The sequence below is a fragment of the Lagenorhynchus albirostris genome, chromosome 8 (genome assembly GCF_949774975.1).
Source record: "Lagenorhynchus albirostris chromosome 8, mLagAlb1.1, whole genome shotgun sequence".
NCBI classification, from domain to species: Eukaryota; Metazoa; Chordata; class Mammalia; order Artiodactyla; family Delphinidae; genus Lagenorhynchus; species Lagenorhynchus albirostris.
The window spans coordinates 103,676,063-103,694,380 of record NC_083102.1 but is presented as its reverse complement, the minus strand read 5'-3'; the positions used below and the strand labels follow the sequence as shown (position 1 = coordinate 103,694,380).

The 18,318-nt window shown below is 51.4% G+C and overlaps 1 protein-coding gene across 3 annotated transcripts in view; it reads left to right on the top strand.

The window, feature by feature from the left end:
* Positions 1-18,318, top strand: part of IKZF1 (IKAROS family zinc finger 1) — an 87,747-nt gene that overhangs the window by 47,539 nt on the left and 21,890 nt on the right. The window contains exon 4 of one of the 3 annotated variants that reach the window (XM_060156234.1): positions 11,580-11,639. The exons of the other annotated variants lie outside the window; for them this stretch is intronic. Coding sequence (XP_060012217.1) covers positions 11,580-11,639 — 60 coding nt within the window. The remainder of the gene's footprint in view (positions 1-11,579; positions 11,640-18,318) is intronic. 3 annotated transcript variants of the gene reach the window in all.

The following is an 18,318-nucleotide window of genomic DNA, read 5'->3' as shown; positions in this document are numbered from 1 at the left end:
TGTGTGACTGTGTGTATGTTTGTGTGTATATGAGTTTCTGGGTATGTGGGTGTGTATGTGTGTCTCTGTGTACATGAGAATGTGTGTGTTTGAGTATATGTGTGTCTGTGTGTGTATGGGGGTGTGTATGGGGGTATGTCTGTGTGTATGTGTGTGTGTGTGTATGGGGGTGTGTATGTGAGTGTGTGTCTGTGTGTGTCTGTGTGTGTAGGTGTGTATGTGTCTGTGTGTATGGGGGTGTATCTGTGTGAGAGTGTGTGCATATGTGTGTCTCTGGGTATGTGTGTGTGTATGGGGTGTGTGTGTGTGTGTGAGTCTGTGTATCTGTGTGTGTATGTGAGAGTGTGTGTATATGTGTGTATCTGGGTATGTGAGTGTGTGTGACTGTGTGTGCATGGATGTGTGTGTGTGTCTGTGTCTATGTGTACCTGTGTGTGTATGTGGCAGTGTGTGTATGCGTGTGCCTGTCTGTAGGCGTGTGAGGGGGTGTGTATGTAGGACCGTCTGTGTGTGACAGTGTGAGTGTGTGTGCATGGATGTGTGTGTGTGTCTGTGTGTGTCTGTGTGTGTATGGGGGTGTGTATGTAGGGCCGTCTGTGGGTGACAGTGTGAACGTGTGCACACACACTCTGCTCAGCCGCCCCAAATGCAATTCCTGCGCTGCTTCCCTTTCTGTCACTTCTCCATAATTCTCTGCATTTCGGTTGGGCTGCTGTCCCGGGCTTCCTCTTTCCCCGCATTCCTGTATTTCATTACTCGCCCTTGTTCCTCTTCTAGGGCTTATACAACACAGCCAGGAGGATGTGGAAACGCAGTTACAATATGACACACGGGCTGCCGTGTCACAATCGCGCTCCTGGGCCTGTCTCCTGGAGGCTTCGGGATGAGGCGGGAGGAGGGAGGCACGGAGAGGGGAGAAGACAGAATGCAGAAGCGCTGGCGACGCCGGCGTGCTTCTCCTCTAAAGCCTGGAGTTTCCCGCTAGCAAGGCTGCGGAGGCCTGCGGCTGCCATTTCTGCTCTGGAGCCTGGGGCGCCCAGGATCCCCTTCCCGAGGCAAGGCCTGCTTGCCCCGGGCCCCCGCGGGCTCCCAGCTTCCCTGTGTGACTGTCTCTCTGTCTGTCTGTGGGCTGTTAGTCTCCTCCACGTCCCCTCTGCCCAGCCCCCCCACTGCAGCCCCTCCATCCCGACGCCTAACCCAGGGCCCCCAGCGCGGTCCCCTGAGCCGGGACCTCGATGCTCCCTGTGGCCTGGGGGGCCTCATCTCAGCTTCCAGGAGCCTCCAGAACCCAGCCCTTCCCCACTGCACCCCGTCGTCTGGAGGACCTCCGCCACCCATGCAGCTGCCCTGTGTGTCCACTGGGGATGCCTTTTTCCCGCTTCTCATTCTAAACGTGATCCTTCTGGGAGACCAGGCCCCGTATCTCTCTGCTGGTTCCAAGCAGGGGGACTCCCTGGTGCTGGGCCCCCTGAAGTGGGGGGCCTCTCTCCCCCTGCCCCTCTGAGACTTCACCTTCCTGCCGTCAGAGACCCTATTGCCCTCCCTCGGGGCTTCGCACCACACTCTGCAAGCCTTGAGTGTAAGCCGCCCCTGAATGCCAGGTGCCCAGGCGCGCTCAGGGCCTTCCTCATAAACTCCTTCACTGCCGGCCCCGGGGGTCTTCAGAGGCCAGAGCAGCCCTGGTGGGACCAGAGGAAGACGGTGAATTGTTTCCCGAGCGATAACCCCCTGATCTCAGGCACCAGGGTTCAGTCTGCTTTCCCGTCAGGCGTGGACTCATCGGGTGAGCTGCAGGGAGCAGACAGGCATGGGCTGATCAGGTGAGCTGCAGGGAGCAGACAACCCTGGGGGTTGCGGGGAGAACTGGGTCCCAGTCCCCACCGGCAGCCCTGGGCAGGGCAGGCGGCCTGTCTGAGCCTATTTCTCCATTTGTAAAGTGGGGTCGTGGTTTCCTCATGGGGCAGCTTCAAAAAGGAAAGAAACGGGTGCCCAGAAAGCGTTTTGCACAGTAGCTGGTAGCACACCCAGACGGGAGGGGACAGGTTCAGGCCGGGCAGCCCTGCCCTGGATGCAGACGGAGGGGGATGGGGTCAGGCCGGGCAGCCCCGCCCTAGATGGCGCATGCTTGGTACAGCTTGGATGTTGAACGGGAAGAACACGTGACCTAAACTGGTCCTTTTCACACGTTTCTCAGTAAATGGTTTTGAATCACAGAGCTGGTGGCGGCGGGGGGCTGGGGGGCGGGGGGTGGGGGAAACGGAGGAGAAACCTTCCTCATTTCAAAGAAATGTTGCCCGAGGGAAGGACAGGACTTTTTGAGAGACCCTAGTCCTAAGAAACGGCTGAAACCTACTGGGAAGAGTGGGATGTTTCAGGTTCTTGCCGAGAGATGTGAAATGTTGGCTGAAGTGCTGGGATGCGGGGCTGCTGAGTAATGAGTGAGTCCCTTCGCAGGGTGTGGGGTGTCTGTGCCCTGTGACTGCTGGGCCCTCGCCCTCCGAGGGTCTGCACCCCCGAGCCAGCCTTGTGTGCCGGTGTCACATCTGAGGGGACCCAGCCTGAGGCCGGGTGACGCTCTGGGTCCCGGAGCTTCTCGAAGGTGGAGGGAACACAGCAGGACTTCCTTCCCCAAATCCATCTCCAGCGCCCTCCCTGGATCATATCCCAGAGCTTTACAGGGAGGGTGGATATACTGACATCACATTTGTTAGGCACGTAGAGAGTGAGGGGTGAGAGAGGAGAGAGGAAGAGCGGGAAAGCGTCAGAGTTCCGTAAGACAAGGACTATAAAATGCAGAGTATTCAGACTTCTTTCATCCGGGTTCGCAGTAAGTCCACACTAGACACTGAAGAGCTTGTGGCGGCCGCACCTCTGGCCCATGTCCCCTCCTGTGTGAGTTTACTGTCAAGGTGGAGGGTTCCTCACCCGGGAACCTCTCCAGGATGGTTCCCGGCTAAGAAACGGAGGGAGCAGGGACCTCACCATGGCTTCTGGGTACGGTGGAGATGCCTCTGACCACGGGGCTTGGTGGAAGTGGGACGGAGCGGGGCCCGTCTGTGCCCTGGGGACACTGTCCTTCGAGTGTGAGAGTCAGCATGACAGCCTGGCTGTCTACCTTTGAGGCTGTTTCTCTGAGCTGCCTTTGTAAATACATGGGCAGGAAGAGCGGTCTTTGCCACTGACGCGCACACACACGTGCATAGACACGCACGTGCACACACGCACACACACGTGTGAGCCCAGTGCACAGGCCAGGGGCGCCCACCCCACCACGTGTCAGTCCCGCCACTTGCCCAGCCTCGGCCCTGTCCCCCTGCAGATGCCCAGGTGCTCGCGGACCCGAGGTGCCTCCTACTTTCTGCCCTTCCCTCTTCCATCCTGGCCCCTCGCCTGGCCTCACCTCACCCCCAGCTGCTGCCCGACAGCATGCTTTTGGGCGGAGAACAGGAAGAGATGGGAAAGGCAGGGTGAGGGCTTGTCTCCGCCCTGGGCCGTAGGGCACAGGCATCCTGAGCAGCCTCTCCTTACAGATCAGCGCCCTTGAAGACAGGGCGCGTTGCTGCTCCCCCCGGCTCAGGACAGCGCGGCGGTGGGCAGAGCTGTCCTTCCAGACCCACCTCCCCCTGCTGAGTCACCTCTTGCTTGGAATTCTGGCAGGGACCCCCCTGAGCTTCTGGAAGGGAGGGACAGCAGGGGACCCGCCCTCCGTGTGTCCCGGGGGAGATTACTTTATCTGCGGCCTCCCCGAAGCATGGCCTGGGCTCCTGGGATCTGTGGGGCTTGACACCGTGCCAACTGCAAGGATGGGAGGGAATGGCCTGGAGTGTCTGCAGAGCCGGAGGGGGCCCTCCCTTCACCCCTCTGCCGACAGAGCAGCCCGTCCTGTACCTCCTCAGTGTGGCAGAGGTGCACATAGTAACCGTGCTTCAGGGGCCAGGCACATGTAACCGTCGAAACACCACCTTCAGCTTTCACCGCTTCATTTCGCGCTGGCAGTGACATTCAGCCCGTTGCTTCAGTAAGAATGTGCCCCGGGAAAACCACAACTGAAACACGCACAGTGTTTACAGTCACATCAGCTAGAGCACCTGCGGGTACACCCAGCACACGCCCCAACGGCCGAGAGCTGTCCATCCCCATCCCTCCTGTCCGTGTGGCCAGGGGTCCAGTCACCCATCGCCTGGTCTCTTCCCCTCCTCACGGGGCCTTGACACTGAAAGGAGGCCCCATGCACCTGCGCTGGCCCCGCCCATTGGCACCGTCCACATGCCTGCGAGTGGTCTGAGCAAACTCTCCCTCCCTTACCATTTCGGCCTGTCTGATCCAGTATAAATTCCCCTCACCGAAACAAGATTTTGAATGGAAAAGAAAAACAAAATAAAATTCAAGGTTTCACCTACATCCAGGCCCTCACACTATTTCAACCTCCCCAGGTCCGTGGTGAGAATTTTATGGCTTCTCATTGCTTCTCCAGCCATCTGAATTTCCTTCAGCCCTTATTTATTGCCTGAAAATGTCCCTTTCCTTCTCTCATTTTAAAGCTTGAGCTAAGCTCTCTCACTCTGTTTTTATTATGTTTCCATGTTCTCCTTTTCATGGTTTTCTTTAGATTATAGGCATTGGAGGCGAATTTTAGAAATTTCATCTTGGTATTTCTGTATACTTGCTATCTTTGAATAGGCAAATACTATTTTTACCAATAAAAAGGTATTTTTTCTTTTAAAAAAGAAAAAAAAAGAAGGACACAACATTCTGAGAATATTCCTAAATCTATTCTTTAACCTGTTGAATGTTTCACCATAAATTGCAGTAAACTCTATCCAAGAGGGTGAGTAGGGGGCGATTCCAAAGGACACCAAAGCAATGACTTCCAAGACAGTCCCATAAACAGAATCATCATTTTTGAACCTGTTTGCTCAGTTGTGCTCTTCAGAAGAAGAGTCTTTGCTTATCCACGTTTCCCTTTCTAAAGTATAGGTTTAGCGATCAGAGCTTTTCCAAGCTATTTAGTTTTAGTTCACTGTGAACACTTAAAATTGTACTAATGAAATATAAACAGAAATAGGGCTGGTCCCCAGCTGGTCTCCTCCATGGAGAGAATCAGAAGTTGGTTTGTCCCCGTCAGCCCATCAGGCTGTTGGTTAGTTCCGTGTGTTGTCTGCTCTGGACGGCAGACCCAACAGTGGTCGTGGGAAGGGATGCCAAGTGGACTTTGACCATTTTGTCGCTTTCCACTTGAAACAACCAAAACTGTCCCACGACCTGGCCGTCAGCTGGAAACCCTGTAAGTGTGAGTGAAGGCCTTATAAGGTCGCCCCAGCCCCATTCCCAAGTGGAGGTGAGGACCTGCCAGGGTGTTTGGGGTGGGAGGGAAGCCTGCCAAGACTTGGGTTTCCAGGTGCCAAGGACATGGTCCCCGAGGGTGTCTGTCTTTCCTAGGCACCGTCATGGTCTTGCAAAGCTCCAGCCCTGTTGTTTTCCCCGTGTATTAAAAACGTGGTCAGTGCTAGTCGGCTGCAGCCAATCCTTTCAGCCTGAAGTCTTTGTTGACGAGAAGATAGGTGTTATCATAGGTCCTGGTTATCTCCCCAGGGCTCTCCACTGAGAAGAGGGCCGGCTGAAGAGCAGGGCCTTATAAGCGTTACAGTGCATCTGCACGTGGACCCGACAGAATAGACACGATGATTCCCGTTCTGTGGGTGAGGAGGCTGGGGCTCAGGGCAGCTGGTGCCTGACCGGGTCCACATCACCTGGGGGGACAAAGCCAAGTGTCCAGCCCTGCAGCCCCTGCACCCCGCTCTCCGACAGTGCCCCTTCTTCCCAGAAGCTGACACAGGTTCGGGGACATCTGGGGCATGATGTGACACAGGCAGGAGTAGCCGGAGGACAGAAAGGCTGGGCCCACGTGCTCGGTTCTCTAAACTGAAGGCAAGTCCAGCACTTTCCCCGAGGCTTACTCGACCTAAGTGCACCCACTTCCTTGGGAGCGACACTCAGACCTAAGAAGTACAGTGCCTTCTGCCTCAGACTTTGCAGTTCCTCTTGGAATGAAATTCTGAAAACGTCCAGGTCGGATGGTTGTCTCCAAAAATAAGGAGTTTGTTGATTCAGTGACCCTGTGATGAGCCCCTCATGTTCTAGGTCTTGTGCAGGAGGAGAGGAAATGAGAGAAGGGAGCAAAGTCCCCGTAGCCTTTTATCTGATCACGGAATTGGGCTCCAGACACACCAGCTTCCAGAACTGGGCGCAAATCCCAGGGGCTCTGGAGTGGAGATGGTGCAGGCTGTCGTACCGAGAGAGGGGGTGGGTTCTGACCGGTTGTCGAAAGGGTGGGAGAGCAGAGGGGCCCCTTGGGGGGCGGAGAGGCATTGCTAGCTGAGCAGGTCGGGGGGACGAGACTTGAGGCCGGTGGCCCTGACATCTGCACAGGACACAGATCTGCTTGACGAGGAGGACGTCTCCATACCGGCTGCAAGGCGTTGACAAATGAGTGCAGCCGGTGGTTTGGTTTTTCTTGCATTTTTCCTGCAGGTTCATCCGTTTGGTTGTCTGAATAGCATTACCAGCTGGGAGGGTCATGGTCATTGCTGACCAGTCCTAGAGGATTTGGCCCAGGACTTGGGGGTATTGTCTCATCACAACAGTGCAGACCGGTGGAAACTCTGGACATAGGTGCCCTGATAAAGGCAGCCTGTGGGTGAGGATCTCAGGGCGATGGGCAGGGTGGATTGGAAGCGGAGCCTGAAAGCGGGGTCCCCAGGGTGAAGGTCATCCCCTTCCCTGTGCCGGGCAGTGGGCAGGAAGCCCTGGAAGGATGTGGGGCGGGAGTGGGGTGGGGGCCGTCCTGCGGGGCAAGGCAGCGGCTTCACGCGTGTGCTGGCTGCGATGTGACTGGAAAAGAGTCAGAGAGACAGAACTCAGAGAGAAATTGGCCGTGGAAGGCCAGGGGTGGGAGTGGGGCCACGCACATGGGACGGGGCGGGGAGCTGGGTCTGAAGGAAGACCTTGGGTCTGGACGAGGGACGGAGCCCGGGAGAGCCCTGCAGGCGGGGCGCTGGCACGTCGCTGCCCCGTGTCCATGCAGGACACAGGGCTGAACGGACGCCGGGGCCCAGGCTACGGGAAGGACCTGGAGCGAGAAGCAGGGTGTGGCAACAGGAGCCGCTCGGGAGCGGCTCCGCTGACGTGTGAGGCCTCAGCCAGCGCTCGTGGGCTCGGTGTGCGGGCTCGGACTAGCATCCTCTCTGTCAGTCTGGAAGGACACCCCCTTCTTGGCGTGAGTGGTCAGGAAATGTCAGCATTCTCTTCCCCAGCAAGACACAGAGCCCCCTAACATAGAGGATGGTCTGAGGACAAGTAGGCACCCCAGGAACGTCTGGGTGTGGCAGGATCGCAAGAGAATCTGGATCCGGTACCTATGCAGGATGTAACCAGCTCTCTAGCAGGAGCATGGCCTTGGGGTTTTGGCTCTGGGGGGGGTCCCTGGTCCTCTCCTTTGCCCACTGGCCCACTCGGGGACCCTGTCGCTAGGGCAGTGACAGGGTGAGGATGCCCTTCCCTGAAATGCTAGATCTGCAGATATCGCAAAGGTCACTGCAAACCATGCTTACACAAGTTAATAAGAGACTGATGATCCGGCTGTGACCGACAGGCTAATATGATTTAAAGAATATGTAAAAAAGTCACATGACTGCACATTTCTAAATGCTCCTACCTACGAATCTGAATGTGTTTACACTGAAATCGTCAGAGTCTTTTTTTGACTTGGAAGTGGGCAGACTTCCTCTCTCCCAGTTTGAAAATCCCAAGTATGTTTTCATCTCTCCTGAAGGCTCCAGCAGTGTGAGAAGTATATAATTATATCCTTTATAGTTTGCACAACTAAAGGCAAACTGAAGAGTGTGGTTTTGGGGGCTTTCACCTTTGTCCCAGAATGGTCATCAGTTGGCCATCTGAATAGGGTTCAGAACCTGAGGCACTCCCAGTGTTTTAGACAAAAATGTTCGTGACAATTTGGGGAATAAAAATTCCTAGCAAATGAGCTCAATTTGCTCTTGGTTACAAGAATATAGTTCATGAAATTTAGGAAACTTAACAAGGTTCATTAAATCTGTTTGTGTCTGCACCTTTTTATGAAACAAGAGCCTGAAATGTGGGGTGAAATTTACTAGAGAAATGAAGACAAGGCTGAGAGTCAAGGAGGCATCACTTCTGGCCCCATGGTGAAGCTTCTGGGACCAGCCAGGATTGTGATCAGAGACACATCAGGTCTGCACCTGTAACACAGCCTCCCAGGTGCCCGGGGAGAAAGGTGGAGTGGCTGATTTTCACACTCATCAGGCACGTGGACACCATCAGAGTGCAGGATACTTGGGTCAGCAGTCCAAAGAGCGCAAGAGACCCTGACCACCATGCCCACCATGCATTCTCACTGCCCGTGGGCAAGGGGGCTGGGTGGCCATGCAGAGAGCAGCAGGGGGAGGGGGGCACACTTTCCAGACCACTCACTGGTCATCATTTTGTTGTGTGGGCAATTCCTTTTTTTTTAGTAAAGATATTTATTCTTTATTTTATAATTTTTAAGTGAAGTACAGTTGATTTACAATATTGTATTTGTTTCAGGTGTACCGCATAGAGATTCGGTATTTTTTACAGATTAGACTCCATTAAAAGTTATGACAGGGCTTTCCTGGTGGCGCAGTGGTTGAGAGTCCACCTGCCGATGCAGGGGACAGGGGTTCATGCCCTTGTCAAGGAAGATCCCACATGCCGCGGAGCTGCTGGGCCCGTGAGCCATGGCCACTGAGCCTGCGCGTCCGGAGCCTGTGCTACGCAACGGGAGAGGCCACAACAGTGAGAGGCCCACGTACTGCCAAAAAAAAAAGTTATGACAAAATAGTGGCTATAATTCCCCGTGCTACACAATATATCCTTGATGCTCATCTATTTTTTTTATTTTTATTTTCACATTGGAGTAGAGGTAGTTTACAATGTTGTGATAGTTTCAGGTGTGCAGCAAAGTGAATCAGCTCTACAGATACATACACATCTATTCTTTTTCAGATTCTTTCCCCACACGGGTCATTGCAGAGTATAAGCGGAGTTCCCTGGGCTCTACAGTAGGTCCTCGTTGGTTACCTGTTGCTTACACAGTGGTGTGTGTCTGCTAACCGTGCAGGGGATTCCGTAGGTAAATGCGCTGTAGCTCTCACGCGGGGTGAGTGTGCGTGCAGGTGCCGTAACGTTCTCGCGGTCCAGTGCCTCTCCAACATCGTAAAGGAGAGAGCACAGCTCCCAGAGGCCCTTCCAGCAGGGAGAGTGTGTGTCTGGAGTACTGACTCTGTGTGTCAATTACATATGGTCTCAGATTCACCTGTTTCCCTGCTAACCACCAAGAGGATAAACTCCAGAGCTTCCTGGAAGACCCAGCCTCCTCCCTGTGACCTAATGATAGTTTCTGCCTTGGAGGGCCTCGTGAGGACCAAAGGCAGCTTGTGGAAAGAGCTTGTAAGTCCCTGGTGTTTACAGAGCTCCTGGTGAATGCCTTCCCCGAGGCACTGGACCGACCAGAGTAAAATGGGATGAGATGGGACGAGACGGGACGGGGCAGGATAGGGTGAGTTTTCACGGTTCCCTGCTGTGCATCATTTCCCCACAGGGCGTGAGAGCTCTCCTTTTCCTGAACTCAGAAGTAGGTAACTGCAGGAACGTGTATGGTACCCGAGCAAGGGTGAATTCTTATCAGTTCAGCTTTCCTCGGGAAAAGCACAACAACTTTATAGCTACAGCTGTTTTGTTTTTTAAACTTTTTGTAATTTGAAGGGAATCAAATCTTTAGGACAACAGCTTTCAAATTCATTTGAATTATACTAAGCAAAGAATTGACGCTCTTGAAAAATGATTAACGTTCAGTGTCCGACGATGTGCTGTAATATTATTTATATTCAAAGGTAAAGCATTCCGACAGAATTCCATACTTCAAGGCTTACGCTCTGATCACCCAGGATCTGTACAAGTGTACATCTTCTCCTGGCGAGGCAGCTTTTAGATGAATGCTGTTCATCATCACGCATGGCCTGTACTGAAGAGGTACCAGGCAGTTCACTTTCAAATCAAGTCACCCTCAGGCCCCCTGTCAGCAACCTCAGCCGTATCTCAGGGAATTGGGGCAGTGACATCATTTAATCAGAGAACTTCATGTTGTGTGACGTTCCTGATTTAAAAAGGTAATGCTTACCTTTCAAAACATCTTGACCTTTTCTCCCTTATCTGAGATGGTAGCACCCCCATGACACAGAGCGACCGAGGTACCAAAAGTCAATACAAAGGGTTAGAACTCAGTGAAGACGATAGAATTGCAAAGGTCGCTGTGAAATCAGCATCCTGTGTTTGACTGTCTGCAGACCGTGGAGCACAGGTGCACCCAGGTGGACCACCTGATGACAGCTCTGCTGGGTGGGACACAGGTGGTGACTGTTAGATTCGGATGCTCAAGGAACAAAAGGAATAGAGGAAGACTAAGGGTTTGCTAGGAAATCATTAAGGTAGCGACTTCAAGGAGTAGCTTTGGAAGTGTCTACCAAACTGTTTCCCCATTATCCCAGTATTTTACTAAATTTTTCATGAGGAAAAAAAAGGGAGGGTCTGTGGTCAGATAAGTTTGGAAAACACTGGTCTAAGCAAACTTCAGTAGGTCTGTTTCCTGCAGGAAACTCTGCTAATTCAGTAGTTCAGCAACACGTTTAATTTAGCAGCTACTCGGTATGCATAACTCAGACAGTTACTGGGGGTCACTCCAGCAGAGAAAACTGTGTGTGTGTGTGTGTGTGTGTGTGTGTGAGAGAGAGAGAGAGAGAGCGAGAGAGAGAGAGAGAGAGAGAGAGAGAGAGAGAGAGATGTGCTGTATCTATTAAGTTTCAAGATACAGGCACACGCTGAAAAGCTATGACCTACAAAACCGAACAAACTTGGCGATTTGAGGTGGTGATAGTATTCATAAGAGCAGCTGATAAGGAATACCCACAGAAATTGGTAGCTCGTTTTGAGGTAGAAAACACGAATTTTTCCCCACTCAGTGTGTTGCATGAACATTTTCTAATTTTCTGGGAACACTTTCTAAGAAAAAGCTGAAGGAAGAACATTTGCAATGCAGTCAGCCCATTAAGAGTCACACTGCTTTTGTGAAGGTAAGCGCTTTCCCAGGAGACACTTGGCTGTGATGCTGAGATCTTGGACCTGTTTATACCAACTCCCCTGAAGGGTTTCTCAGCAGAGAAAGTTCTAGAATGTTCTAGGTTGCAGCCCCTCAAATGTTCAACACACCAGACATTGCTCTGCAGTGCCTGTGTGATATAGTGCCATGAGATCAGACCTCTGGGAAGTGGGGTCGTCTTTCTGTGTAAGCACTGTGTTATGGTTTCAGCCCTCTGTCTGAGGGCTAACAGTACCAGATTAGTAACTAAATAATGGTTTTGAGTAATATTACTTTCCTTTTAAAAAACAATGCTTTCTTTTAAACTCTTACTCTGTCTCTCAGATGGTGTTACAGCCCAGCTTTCTTTTTGCCTTCTCTATTGCAGTTGCTTATGGGGTTGACGGCTTTAGGGATTTTCATGCAATAATTCCCAATTCTTTCTCTCGTAAGTATACACTTTGCTTCTAGAAAATGATAACGTGTATTCATTTCATACTCAGTTCCCATAGTGTAAATGTTGTGAATGCATCTTTTTTCATCACCTTCCTTAAGATAAATTAAATACCTATCACGCTGTTTATTAAACATCTGTCATCGAGAACATCTCTTACACACTGAGGTATGTATGCCTGGTTTTAGACTGTTGGATATACTATGGAGCATGCCTTTTCTGGTGGCAATGCAGTAATAGTAAGGGTAGAAGTAACAATAGTATCGACAGAATTGTTACCCTCCTAATGCTGTTAAACAGCCTTGTTACGAACGTTACGAGTATCTCCTCTTTGTTGAGTATGACGATAAAGGCCAGACTTTCTGTCACCGTTAAATAACCCAACATACTTTCAAGATACTTTTTACAGTTTTGTAGGACGGAGAAGGATACATACTGTCCTTCTGTTGCTCTGAAGTATTAATTTCAGAACCGAGAGGAGAAAAATCGCGGGGCTTCAAGGCCGTTAGTCCGTGGTCCTCGCTTCCTGAGCAGCACACTGAGTGCTTTTGCGTGCGGGAAGCTCCTGATCTGAGCTGTCAGACCAAACACAGATGTTAATTTCATTTATCTTTTTTATGAATCGAGAGATAAGTGTGTTTGGGCAACACCCCTGAGGGAGTATGTTAAGGACTGGCAAGTGCTTTATAAAAATGTCCAGAGAGCTGAATATTCAAAGTGGTACAAGTTGGTTGCCCCCTTAGGACTTAAGTCTTCAGAGCCTGTATTAATAAATTATCTAATATTAAAGCAACATCAGAAGACAGGCCATGCTTGTTAATACTGTAACACTTATTAACACAGGCTGTAGTCTAAAAGGTGTCAGTAGCTGTTAAAGATAGGTTTCTGACATCCCAGCTATCAAAAACTCTTTGGTACCTAAAGGGTTTAGCAGTATCAACCTAAGGATATCTCTTTTCTCATAACCTACATTGACTGCTTTTCCAGTATAGAGAACGGACTTGAGGACGCGGGGAGGGGGGAGGGTAAGCTGGGACGAAGTGAGAGAGTGGCATGGACATATAGACACCACCAAACGTAAAATTGATAGCTAGTGGGAAGCAGCCCATAGCACAGGGAGATCAGCTCGGTGCTCTGTGACCACCTAGGGGGTGGGATAGGGAGGGTGGGAGGGAGACGCAAGAGGGAAGAGATATGGGGACGTATGTATATGTACAGCTGATTCACTTTGTTATACCGCAGAAACTAACACAACACTGTAAAGCAATTATACTCCTATAAAGATGTTTAAAAAAGTTGTAGAGATCTTTCTCTTACTAATGTTCCTTTGAATTAACTTTAACAGCTTGAAATTTATTTCTGTGAGATCGATATGCATATATATATAAACGTGTATATGTGCGTATATATGTATATGTGTGCTGCTATTGTTATATAAAAGGTTACACTAGGACAGATAACTGATTTCGAGATGAGCAATCACATGGTTGAAATATTAAAAAGTCAAAAGCACTTAAGAGTAAGATAATGCATTCTCAGATGTGTTTTCATGAAATCTGAGAAAGGTTTAGGCCCGAGCATATTGTAATATTGGAGCAGATCCTTTGGTGAAGACTTCAGTAGGTAAAAAATCGCTACCTCTACAATACTTGGAGATACTGTAAGACAGATGATACATGTTTCGATACACTTCCTGTCTATATATTTATACAGTTGGGTTCACAAGGTATTAGTATCTCTTTCTCTCCTCCTTCCCCACCCGCTCCCAAGTACCCAAGTTGTAACTAAATGGCTGTTGACCTTGATGAAGTCTCCACCCAAACAGCAACCCAACTGTTCTGGGCCAACATCACCACCTAGTGGTCATAGTGGAAAATTGTCCTCCTCACTCATCTCTCTTTTTTTCCTTCTTGAAAATTAAAAACATAAACTGTTCGACCCCCTGTACCTCAGTTTGTGTCCCTTGTTACCTGAGGAAAATGTAAATATGCTTGTAACTCATTCTTTTTTCCATAATCTTCCTCTTGTGTCTCTCCCTGATTTCATTCCATTTAAAACCTAAAACATAAAATAAGGATAAACGTATTCCTAACCATGCATCTTTGCAAGGGAAAAAAAAACACCTGCATTTTAAATGATATAAGTTATAATAAATGGTTTCAGTGACCTTAAAAATGCTTGAAAGTTTTCATAAATCCTTTAGAGGCAGCGCAAAAACTTCTACACGTTTTCTCTGCATCTAAAATTTTCGTTTAATTACCCTCATTCAAGATATCTCTTAAATATTTTTATTCCATTTGATTTTTACTAGTCGTCAGTTGCAGGAACACTTCTGTCTCCTGTTTCTTCATTTAAAATATTGAGCACTTTGAGCTTCCCTGGCTTAAACTCACAGGGACAGCTTGGGGATATCTTTTCAATGGAAAAATGCTGTCAGAGTACCATTTACCTCACCAGGAAATATAAAGACACATTCGAAAGGAAGAAGACAAAAGGGAAACAGAATCCCTTTGTGAGGCGGGGCTGCCAGTGTGCATTATTCCTGTGCATTAAAATGATTTGATCATTCACGAGGCCGCACGATGCTTGGCAGGAGACTAAGGCCCCGATGACCCCGAGTTCCCTGGATTCTCTCATTGCTAAACTTGTCTAAGTGCTAAGGTTCAGGGGTCCAGGGTCAACCGGATCTCCCCTGTTACTAAACACATAGAAGGCCTCTGAAATATATAACAACGAAACTTTCATTTTCCCGAATTTTCAATTGCATCGGGGAAGGAAAGTGGCTTTTGCCTCAGGATTTGAAGGCATCCACTCTTCATGCAGCCACATTTATTAAATAATGACATTGGGGTCCCGTCCATGAGCTCCTGGGCGTCAGTGGAAGGGCTGCAAGGCTAGGCCTGAGCCAGAGTGTTCTGGGGTCAAGAGACACAGAAGTCTCCATTTCATGTTCTAGCTTTAATCACTTCCATTCAGCACCTTACTGAGTTTGACATTTTTCTAAGTGGTGGGAGGATGGAGTCAGAAGGTATTTGTAAGTATAATCCCTGTACTCAAGGAGAGTCTAACATGTCACAGAAGCAAGACTGCGGCTGAGCAGTTTGGGGTCCAAGGAAACGGAGCCAAAGAAGTGGTTTAGGAATCCCGAGGAGGGGAGGGACGTAGAGACAGCCTCCGTGGGGTGGACCCCCGTACACTAAATGCAGGCTAGGGAGGACGGACCATTTCCTGGAATTGATGACGGGCGGGTCTGAAGAAAGAAAACGACGGGGCTGGTCCTGTGGCGTTCTCAAGAGACGATGCAGGAACCCTGCTTGTCCCTTTGGGTGGGCTCCGGGCTGCTTGCATGTGAACCTGCAGGAGATGGACAGCTTGCATACGCTCCCAGCACCTGTTCCCAGTCTCCTCCTTCACTGGTTGGAGCAAAGGCTGGTGCCGCTGGCTCTCGGCGGGTGGAGTTCAGAATCGCGGGCCCACCAGCACTCAGACCCCCGAGGGACTTCCCGCACCAGCGCCCGCCCCTCTGGCGCCTTGCCTGGGAGCCTGGCAGCGAGAGCCCCGGCTATTGCCCTCTGCCCTCGGGCTGCTCCGAGGCTTCCCAGGGCGGATGCCCCCCGTGGAGGGACCTCCGATCCCCACTTTGCCGCTCTTTCTGCTTCCCCTCGTTCAGGAGCTCAGGGTGGGTGGTGGCATCTCTGATCTCAGCCGGAGGCTTGTGTCTCTGAGCCGAGCATGTCCAGGCCCCGCGATGTCCCCTAGGAATGGGCTTCAGTGTCCCCCGACCTCCTTCCTTCTGACCCTCTCCGGGCTGCCCTCCCCCATGTAAAGGAGGCGTCCAGCCTGGCTGGCTCAGGGGACTCTAGATGTCAATAACAGAGGCCCCCAAGACCGCAGCCTCTGCTGTCCTTTGCTCAGGGCTCGTCACGAATCAAGCTCCTCATGACCTAAAAGCCCCGAAGCCATTTTCCCATTTCCCGAGGTGGTGAAGCGACACCCCTGTCCGAGCTTGTGTTTCTAAAATGTGTGTTCTACCTTAAGTGATGGATGTCTGTTAGACTTTGACCTTTGAGATCTGGTCTGTGTTTGCCATGTTTTAAGACAGTTCCGTGGCCTGATTTCCATCATCTACAAAAATAAGATGCATGTCGCCTGTATTCGCCTCCCGATCAGACGAGAGGCCCCGTTTTCACAGACGCAGGGGTGGGGGGCATCTCTGCCCCTCTTCCGTGCAACCAGCACCCAGCCTGCATTTGTCCACGAAGAGATGGGAACCTTCCCCCAACACTGAGAGAAAATGCACACGTGCTTGAACCTGCTGAGCCCCTGCTGACGTGTTGCCCGCTGGTTCTCACCTCCACTCCCAGCCCCCTCAGGCCCCCTTTCTCCCCTCTTACTTGCCACAGATCTTTCCTGTCACGGTCTGGCCTCAAATTCGCCCCCAGAGCTCTAGCATGCGTCCGGCTCTGCATCCCCGGCATCTGGCCTCCGGGACTCAGTGCGTCTACCCTTTGCTTACCTGGAGCGCTCGCTCTGTCCGGTTCCCATTATTTACGCTGCCTTGACCTTGCCACTGTGATGCAGGGACCCCCAGTCTGGGGGTCTGCCTACCTTTTTTCCGAAAACCAGAACATCACAGGATACTGGATTTTCTTCTTCGAGTTTGGTCTCTTCTGGCACCAAACATATCTACCTAAAGTCGTACGAGGGGACCCACCGTGATCGGAGGGCAATTTAAAATAAGCTCTCTTCAGCCTCTGGTTTTCGGCTCTGTGAACAGGGTCCTCAGAGAAGCTGTCACATGGCAGCTGGCCTGCCTTCACGAACTGCTGTCGGATGAGTGACTGGCGTCAAGGCTTCTGGCTTGAGGGCGTCTGCGATATTTAAGGTGACATCCGTCCCTCAATTTTCACTCCCGCTGTCCTCATCCCGTTCACTCCTGACGCGCTTTACCTGCTCTGCCAGCAGGCTGCCCGCGGGACTGGGACGTGTGTCCTGATGGCAGAAACCTCAGGTCACCCGAAGCTCCCCTGTTGCTCACCAGGAAGGGCCCGCACTTCGTCATCGACACAAGCCACAGGGCCACCAGACGGTCACACAAACACCTGTCTTCTTAATGCAGAACAGGTGGGAGTTTGGGGCAATTGTCAATAAGTCCTATACTGAGGTGTGCTTTGGAGAAAGCAAGAGTCGGTCCCATTGAGCTGGTTGCCTCTAAACTTACGACCTGGAGCTGAGTGCAGGAAGATGGGCGAAGGGAATCATGCCAACGCTTGTTCATCTGCCTGGTTCCCCTCCTCCGTCCACAGGGTCCTTGGCCTGCACCCTGGGTCCCACCTCCGGGCACTGGAGAACCTGCCACACCTACAGTCATTTGCCCCGCTGTGCTCTGAACTGGCGCCATCTCATTTTCAAAAGCCATGAGACAGATGATTAAAAATAACCCCGGTGAAGGAGTGCAGAGGGCTTTGAGCATTCCGGAGCAGAACCCGGCGGGCAAGGAGGCCCTAGTGAGTTAGCTTTGAGCACGTGATTCCAGAGGGCTCGGGGTGAAGCTCCTGCACATGCTGGTACAGCTACCCTCCTTACCTGTCTCGTCTCCTGAGCTCGCCACGCCGGAGGGCTTGGTTCCCTGTCTCCGGAGGCTGGGAGAGGTCAGCAGGAGGCCGCTGAGATGCAGAATGCTCCCAAGTCCCTGCTCTTCGGGATCTAGTAGGGGGGCTCACCTGGACACCCCCACTTACTGAGTCCTCGGGACAGTCTTCTGTGATGCCAGGATGTGATGGGAAGAGATATCCCCTCACTTCTGGGGTCTCCAAGTCCACAGTGGGGGTGTGGCCCGTGTCCCAGCTCATTCGTTCCATTTGCTTATTTGTCTGCAAGTCTTCTCTCCAAAGATCTGATGGGCAACCTGGGCAGTGTGGCGGTTAGGAGCATGGGCCCTGGGGCCAGGCTGCCTGCAGTATCTCCCAGCTGTGTGACCTCAGGCAAGTTGCTCGACTTCTCTGTGCCTGGACGTCTTCAACTGTAAAATAGGGTAACAGCACCTCACTTATAGGGCCGTTGTGAGGGTTACCCATTACAGGGCAGTTAAAGTGCCTGGCACGCGGTCCGTGCCGTGAACATTCCTGGGGAGCCCCCTCAAGGGGACGGCTCTATGGGAACGTGCTTTCATTTGCCAGGCCAGCCACTGGCCTAAGTTCACTTTACATCTCTTTACCCACTAAATCCTCTCAAAGCCCCTGCTGGGCTAGTGTGGGTAGTTCCCATTTTGACAGATGAAGATTGCCCAAGATCTCAGAGCTTATGAAGAGTGGAGCTGAGATTCCAAACCAGGACTTTTGATTTCAGAGTCTGGGCTCTGGGCTTCCAAATCACGAGAAATGTGTTGAGTCAAACAAACTTGGAGTGTTACTAGCACAGTTGTTCTCAGACTCGAGTGTACGTGGGAATCCCTTGGAGGCTCACGTGAAGAACGCCCAGGGCAGGGCCCACCGCCTAGACTTTCTAGTTCAGCGGGTTAGGGTGGACCCAAGAGTCTGCTCTTCCAACAAGTTCTCAGGAGATGCCAGTACTGCTGGTCCAGGGACCACACTTGGAGAACCACTGATTTACAGTGTTGATCAAAGATTTTGTAGCCGTGGTTACTGTCGATCTCATTGATTATTTTCCTGGG